This window comes from Chinchilla lanigera, unplaced genomic scaffold, assembly GCF_000276665.1.
Source record: "Chinchilla lanigera isolate Chin_1 unplaced genomic scaffold, ChiLan1.0 scaffold00085, whole genome shotgun sequence".
NCBI classification, from domain to species: domain Eukaryota; kingdom Metazoa; phylum Chordata; class Mammalia; order Rodentia; family Chinchillidae; genus Chinchilla; species Chinchilla lanigera.
The window spans coordinates 9,264,785-9,272,420 of NW_004955486.1; the positions used below are offsets into that span (position 1 = coordinate 9,264,785).

A 7,636-nucleotide genomic window follows, 5' to 3' on the forward strand; every position below is an offset into this window, starting at 1 on the left:
TTTTGGGTGGTGCTATCTTGTTGATTTAAAAACAATTTTCTTTTTCTTTTTTTTTTTGTCTTTTTGAGACAGGGTCTCACTATGTAGTTCAGGCTGACCTTGAGCTTACTTTGTAGCCCAGGCTGGTCTTGAACTCACAACGATCCTCCTGCCTCAGCCTCCCAAGTGCTGGGATTACAGGCGTGCACCACCACACCCGGCTCTAAAAACAGTTTTCTACATTCATCTTTCATGGTTTCTTTCACAAGTGAAAGAAGAAAAAATTGAAGAACGAGACCTGCTGTCTGACCTACAGGACATCAGTGACAGTGAGAGGAAAACCAGTTCGGCTGAGTCCTCCTCAGGTACCTGGGCCTCCCGGCTGTGGCCTGACGGCACCACCCCAGCAAGGCCTCACTCATCTGCAGCTCCACTTTCTCCCGCAGCAGAGTCCGGCTCAGGCTCAGAGGAGGAGGAAGAAGAGGAGGAGGAGGAAGAAGAGGAAGGAAGCACCAGTGAGGAATCGGAAGAGGAGGAGGAGGAGGAGGAAGAAGAGGAGGAGGAGGAGGAGACAGGGAGCAACTCCGAGGAGGCCTCTGAGCAGTCTGCAGGTGAGTAGCGGCTGGTCAGGAGTGGCTGCGATTTATAGGGTCATCCGCTCCCTGTGCGCTTCGGGGATGCAGGAGAAGAAATCTGAGTGCAACTTCAGAACACTGCCTGCCTGGAGCTGCTATCTGGGCCTCGCAGGAGGCCCCAGGGTCGGCGCTGAGAACGCTCGCTGCTCTGGAGACTGCTGCGAGGGGTTGGTGTCCGTGCCTGGGGCAGCCTGCTGCCTCCTGAGCAGACCCTGTTCTCTCTCGCAGAGGAAGTGAGTGATGAAGAGATGAGTGAAGGTGAAGAGCAAGAGAATGAAAACCACGTCATGGTCGGTGAGTGGCCCCCATGACAGTTCACACACCCCGCCCGCCCTCTGGGGTTGCCGATGCCTGGCCCCCCTGTGGGCCTTCCCCAGTGCAGAGCGCCTCTGTGCACAACTTCTCCCCAAAGCTGCGCAGCCAAGAATGGAAGTGGCTTGTGAGGGTCTGTCTGCCTCCCCAGGGACCAGACTGCTGGCCACTTGCCATCTGTGCCTGTTGGGACCTGGTGGTTGCTGTGGTAGAATGCAGGGGAGGGGTGGTGGGAAATGCCGCTGCAGGTCGGTCCCCAGGCGTAGGGGTCTGTGCTGGACAGCAGGCACTAAGCTGTGTTCTTGGGGCCAGAAACATGAATTCTAAGCACGGCCTCCCCCCGCCACCCTCAGACTAAGCTGAGCCCTCCAGGACTGTGGACCTTGTGCCCTCCGTGCAGGTGCCAGGCCCAGTGCCAGCTCCTCATGGAGAGGGTGTGAGACTTGCAGCCCTGCCAGGCACCCATCCCTGCCTGTTTCCAGGTCATAATTATGTTATCTTTAAAGTTCCAGAGTCGCGATTTGACCGAGACTCGGGGGACAGTGAGGAAGGGGAAGAAGAAGTGGGTGAGGGGACCCCACAGAGCAGCGCCCCAACTGAAGGCGACTATGTGCCTGACTCCCCAGCCCTGTCGCCCATCGAACTCAAGCAGGAACTGCCCAAGTACCTGCCGGCCCTGCAGGTGAGGCCTCCCCCTGCCCCCGCTCCATGCTGGGGCACTGCTGGTGGTGCCGCCTAGAGTATCCCACCCCGGTGCAGGGCAGGCCTAGCTACCTCCTGTGCCGCTGGCCACGGCAGCCTGGGGAGGATTCTAGGCACAAGGAGCCACTCCGTTGGGTCTGGCCTTGTGCAGCCCCAGGCTGGGGATGAGGTGGCTTCCCAGGCTGCTTTGCCGCCCTCCACGCACAGATGCCTATACGTGCTCTATGGAAAAGGACAGGGGGTGGGGAACCTGCTGAGGGCCTGGGGAGGGCAAGGTGGCCTCAGGGGCCTGTACACCACCCCCGGCTCTGATCTTCTTGGTGCCAGCTGAGAAATCTGTCAACAGGGCCGGGACCTTCTCTCCCGAGCCTGTGCTATGTGGGGTGTGGCATGGGTGTGCATGGACCCTGGTCAGGTGTGCTGTCCGTCCTCATGCCCGTACTTTCTGCCAGGGCTGCCGCAGTGTGGAGGAGTTCCAGTGTCTGAACAGGATTGAGGAGGGCACCTATGGGGTGGTCTACAGAGCAAAGGACAAGAAGACAGGTGCGTAGGTCCTGGGGATCCCTGGGGAAGTGTGGCGTCTGGGTGGCTGGTCAGCAGAGCAGCTGGTCAGCACGACGACTGTGGCCTGTCCTGAGATGGTTGTGATAGTGATTCGCTGCTGGAGGCACAGTGTTGGATTCTGGCAGTGGACAGCTGCTGCTCTGGGGAGCCTGCTGGTCCTCCCACTGCCTCTGGCAGGGATGTTGAGGGGCCTGGGCTTCTGGACACTGTCTGCCTTCACCTCGTGTACATTCCAGAGTGTTGTGCCTGGGGCCTCACTGCACCTCGCAGGCGCTCCATCCTGACTTGGATGACACAGGCCTGAGGCCCCAGCACTTCGGAAGCCAGAGGTTGTCCTGCCTCAGGCTCAGCTGCTTGCTGTGGTGGCAGGTGACAGTGTCCGTGTGATGCGGGGGCAGGGAAGTGGCAGGCATGGGGTGGGGCGGCCCAGCAGCTCACAGGTTGGGGCCTCTCCTCTGTTCCGCTTTCCTTGTATGCTGGGACCTCATCACGCACTGTATACTGAACATTTCCCCAGCTTGGGGCTTTTCTTAGATCACTAACTATGAAATAAATATTGGGAAATGGAAATCCTGTTCAGTGAGTTACGGTTCCGGGGCTGAGGTTTTAGCTCAGCGGCAAAGCGCCTGCCTGGTAAGCGCAAGGTCATGAGTTCGATTCCTGATACCGGAAGAAAAACAAAACAAAACCAAAAAAAAAAAGAAAATGAGTTATGGCTCCTAACCCGTGTGGGCGTTTTTCAGCCCATCTGCAAGCGTTTGTCGTTACAGATGAAATTGTGGCTCTGAAGCGCTTGAAGATGGAGAAGGAGAAGGAGGGGTTCCCGATCACGTCTCTGAGAGAGATCAACACCATCCTCAAGGCCCAGCACCCCAACATCGTCACAGTCAGGGTGAGGCCCGCCCCACCTCCTGCAGCTGCCAAGTGGGCAGCCCGGGCTGCAGTGCTGAGCAGACTCACATGCTCCAGAGATAAACATTAGTGTCCAAAACAGCATGCAGGTCCCTGCTGCTCGTGTGACTGTGCTGAGCCGTCAGGTTTCCTGGGAGTGCAGGCAGCGGCTTGAGTGGAGCCAGGCGGTTCGCCGGGAGCCACCGCCACCCACAGGCCTGCTGTTCCCTCCCCAGGAGATCGTTGTGGGCAGCAACATGGACAAAATCTACATCGTGATGAACTATGTGGAGCACGACCTCAAGAGCCTGATGGAGACCATGAAGCAGCCCTTCCTGCCAGGTATGGCCACACTACTGAGGCTGCAGGCCCTGAGGACGGTGACACCACCCCTGCCCAGCAGTGCCCACAGCCTGTGCACAGGCCACCTTGGGCTGGGAGTCCCTGGAATAGGTTCCCCTGGCAGGCTGGTCCTGCCTTCAGGTGTGAATCCCCTGGAGGGCTCTGGCCCCATGCCAGGTCTTCCTGGCTCCCTAACAGGGGCGAGTGTGACCCCTTGCTGTTCCAGGGGAGGTGAAGACCCTAATGATCCAGCTGCTCCGTGGAGTGAAACACCTGCATGACAACTGGATCTTGCATCGGGACCTCAAGACATCCAACCTGCTGCTAAGCCATGCCGGCATCCTCAAGGTGAGCACAGAGCCTGCCCCCCCAGCAGCCCACTGGGGAGCCTGGCCCAGCCTGCCTCACACATCTCTGCCCCTGCAGGTGGGTGACTTCGGGCTGGCTCGGGAATACGGATCACCCCTGAAGGCCTACACCCCTGTTGTGGTGACCCTGTGGTATCGTGCCCCAGAACTACTGCTGGGTGCCAAGGTGAGTCCCGGGGTCTGAACCGACCCTTCCCCCAGTGGGGCTCAGCGGGTGCATCTTGCCCGGCTTGAGCCATGTGCTCTGGCTCGTTCCTTTCAGGAATATTCCACGGCTGTTGACATGTGGTCTGTGGGCTGCATCTTTGGGGAGCTGCTGACACAGAAGCCCCTGTTCCCTGGCAAGTCAGAAATCGATCAGATCAACAAAGTGTTTAAGGTGGGTGTGAGGCCACCCGGCATTGTACAGGCGCCCCAGTGCGTGGCTGGCGGGCGCGTGCAGGACTGGGTCAGGGCTGTGGGTACTGTGGCCCCTTGGTGGCCTGTCCTCTGGTAACAGACGCAGGCATTTGTGTCACACATCGTGGTGGGCCCTTCCCTTCAGGGCATGGTCAGTTCAGATACTCCTGTCTTTCAGGACCTGGGGACCCCCAGCGAGAAAATCTGGCCGGGGTACAACGACCTCCCCGCAGTGAAGAAGATGACCTTCAGCGAGTACCCCTACAACAACCTCCGCAAGCGCTTTGGGGCTTTACTGTCCGACCAGGGCTTCGACCTCATGAACAAGTGAGTCTGGGCAGGGTCTCCCTGCTCTTGGCCTGGCCCGCTGTGGCTCGCTGCCTGAGCACCCCGCAGCCTCTCTCCGACATGGGGGCCCATGGCCAATGCTCTTGCCAGGTTCCTGACCTACTTCCCTGGGAGGAGGATCAACGCAGAGGACGGCCTCAAGCACGAGTACTTCCGCGAGACCCCACTCCCCATCGACCCCTCCATGTTCCCCACGTGGCCTGCCAAGAGCGAGCAGCAGCGGGTGAAGCGTGGCACGAGCCCGCGGCCCCCAGAGGGCGGCCTGGGCTACAGCCAGCTGGTGAGGGTGCGGCTGCCGGGGGTGGGGGCCCAGGGAGCTAGATCGGCGCCGTCCTCACGCTGCCCCTCTTGCCCCGCAGGGTGATGACGACCTGAAGGAGACGGGCTTCCACCTCACCACCACCAACCAGGGGGCCTCGGCTGCCGGCCCTGGCTTCAGCCTAAAGTTCTAACGCCCCCAGCCCCGCCCTGTCCACACCCAGCTCCAGCCCCCCGATGTGGCTCCCAGGGCTGCAGGTGCTGAGCCAAGACTCCCAGGCCTTGGACTCCTCGTCTGGGTTTTCCACCTTCTGTTTTTTATATTTTGGTTTGTAAATTTGTAGAATTAAATCACGTTTCCTCATGGAAGGAGGGCTGTGTTGTTGGATATTCCTGACCTGGCCATGAGGGAAGGTGGGGCTGCATCTCCAGTGCCAGTGTTGCTGGCGCAGCCCTCCTGTGGCCTGACCTGCAGCAGGTGAGGGTCCTCGCTGCCAGCCTTGGGGGATGGAGTCTTGACTCTGCTGATGACCAGGTGCCACGGCCAGGCCTGGTGGGCTTGGTCCTGGCCACAGTGGGTTTTTATATATGCAGTTGTTACATGTTTCCAGATGTAGTAAACTATTCTTGGAGGAAGTTCTGCTGTGTCGTTTCCATTCCCAGACTGCCCACCTTGGGCAGTAGGCCCAGTCTGTCTGCGCCCACCTGGGCCAGCCCTTCCCCGTCCTGGCCTGGCTGAGCAGCACGGTGGCCCAGGGAACAGCAGCCGCCCAGCCCTGCCCGCGCCCCTGCCCAGGTCTTGCTGACACCCTAGAGGCCGCTTTCACACTGGGCTGCACTTGGCCTGCCCCGGTGATGCTGCTGGCACCTAGGCCTTTTCACCCCACTGTGTCACTGTGGGAGGAGGGATGTTCCCGCCCTTGGTTCCCCCACACCCAGGGGAGGCCATTTCCCACTGCTCAAGGCCCAGCCTGCCTCCCACCTATCCAAAAATCAGCCCGGAGATGTGAGAGAAAGTGCTTTATCTGCCAGCTCAGGCGTGCTCAGCTCCGCACGCGCACGCGCCAGGAGTACGTAGTGAGCACACGCTGGTGCCGGCGCACCACGCACGTGTAGGTGCCCTCGTTGATGGCATTGGCAATGATGCTCAGGTGTGCCTTGCCCAGGGCCAGGTACCCGGGGTAGGAGAACTCCAGGGGCTCCTGGTCCTTGTACCAGCTGTGGGGAGAGGCGGCTGAGAGCCTGACCCCGCAGTGCTGCCCCACCTGGCTGCCTGGGCTGGCCCACACCCACACTCACTACACTTTGCCTTTCTTGTGAAGGATTTTCTGTCCACAGCGGAAGGTCACGTTCCTGCCCTCCAACACCAGCCTGGTTTTGGTCCTGGGGGGGGGCGGGGTGGCGGCCACCGTGGGGAAGGGGAATTCTGCTCGGGCAGGGGTAGAGGTGCATTAGGGGCTCCCCGGCCAGAGCAGGACAAGAGGAGACCTGGCCCAGGGCCCCACCCCGGCGTCACCGTAGCAGAAGTCACAGCTGCTGGGGCACAGCCTCTTCATGAGCCTCCGGCGAGTGTCGCAGAAGCCCCGGCGTGCCCAGGACGCGCACACGAACAGTCTGTCCAGGCAGCCTGCAGAGCGCAGCGGCTCAGGGCCTGCCCGAGCCCCCCCACCCGCCGGCACCCTGGCCCGGCACCCACCGTAAAGCCGGTGCAGCCCCCACAGCTCGTCCTGCGACAGCGCCTTCCAGCCGCGCAGCGTGGCGTTGAGGTGCATGAGCGCCTGGCTGTGCTGCGAGTGCATCAGGCCCAGCGCGTGGCCAATCTCGTGGGCCGCCACGTGCACCAGGTCTGTGAGCCACACTCCTGTGGGGCCAGGGTCCCCTGAGCCCCAGCGCACACCCGCCCTCAGGCCGGCCCGGCTGCCTCTGGCCACAGCCCCGGGAGATAAGAGTGCGCCAGGCCCAGCAGTGACTTGGCCCCCAGGAATGCAGCCCGGCGCCCTCCCTGCGGGGGTGGGGGGGCACTCTCCAGGCTGCGGGCCGCCCTCCCCTCCCCACACCTGCCCCTCCTACACCCACAGGGTCCCCTTTGGCCTCACAGCCCCCCAAATGCGGCCCGCGCTCCCGGGGCGGCCAGGCGCGAAGGCAGCGCCCCACCTTTCTTCCAGCTGTAGCGCGTGGGGCCCAGCACCCAGTACTCGCTGTCATCGAAGTGGATGCCGCCGTGCGGCGGGAAGAAGGCGTGGGCCAGCTCGCCCGTGGGGCCGTCGAAGCAGTGGTGCAGGGCCGAGGCCAGGCAGTCCGTGTGGTTGGCCGGGTAGAAGCCTGGGGGGCACAGGCCTGAGCCGCGGGCGGGCGCGGGCGGGCCGGGGCGGGGAGCGGCACCCACCTATGCGCAGGTCGCTGGGCAGCTCGGGGGCCACCTCGCGGAAGCTGAAGGGGGACACGTCGCTCCACATGCGGAAGGCGGCGGCCAGGCCCCGGCGGGTCTCGCGGGGGCTCAGCAGGTTCCGCGGGAAGGACAGGATCCTGCGGAGGGTCGGGGTCAGGGCGCGCGGGCTGCGCCGGGCCCCCCCAGGGCCGGGGCGCACCTGTAGGTGAGGTTGAAGTGGTCCCAGCGCAGCCTGCCGGGGGTCAGCGTGTAGCGGCGTTTTCGGGGCGCCAGTGGGGACAGCGGGCGGGGGCCCCGGCTGGCCGAGACCCCGGGGGGGGCCCATCCCTGGACGTCGCTCTTCGCGGGGAGAAAGCGGCGTCAGGGCAGCAGGGACGGCGCCCAAGCCCCGGCGCGGGCGCAGAGCTGGCGCAGAGGCTGGGGCGGAGGCGCGGCCCGACGGTGCTCCC

At 62.6% G+C, this 7,636-nt stretch overlaps 2 protein-coding genes across 2 annotated transcripts in view; one reads left to right on the forward strand and one right to left on the reverse strand.

Moving 5' to 3' along the window:
- Cdk11b (cyclin-dependent kinase 11B) overlaps positions 1-5,434 on the forward strand; it is a gene marked incomplete in the record, with an annotated part of 18,977 nt that extends 13,543 nt beyond the window's left edge. The window contains 13 exon segments of the mRNA XM_005404200.2: positions 249-344; positions 426-590; positions 843-908; positions 1,433-1,608; positions 2,081-2,171; positions 2,963-3,084; positions 3,320-3,425; positions 3,652-3,773; positions 3,852-3,959; positions 4,056-4,172; positions 4,371-4,519; positions 4,631-4,820; positions 4,900-5,434. Of these exon segments, the coding sequence (XP_005404257.1) occupies positions 249-344; positions 426-590; positions 843-908; positions 1,433-1,608; positions 2,081-2,171; positions 2,963-3,084; positions 3,320-3,425; positions 3,652-3,773; positions 3,852-3,959; positions 4,056-4,172; positions 4,371-4,519; positions 4,631-4,820; positions 4,900-4,992 (1,601 nt within the window).
- A 369-nt stretch (positions 5,435-5,803) lies between these two features.
- Mmp23b (matrix metallopeptidase 23B) lies at positions 5,804-7,526 on the reverse strand (the record flags this gene model as incomplete). The annotated part of the gene is given in 7 exon segments (XM_005404324.2): positions 5,804-6,016; positions 6,098-6,224; positions 6,315-6,425; positions 6,495-6,659; positions 6,953-7,120; positions 7,185-7,324; positions 7,387-7,526. Coding segments are annotated over 7 exon segments (1,026 nt in total), but the record flags the coding sequence as incomplete, so codon positions are not given.
- Positions 7,527-7,636: the final 110 nt, after the last annotated feature.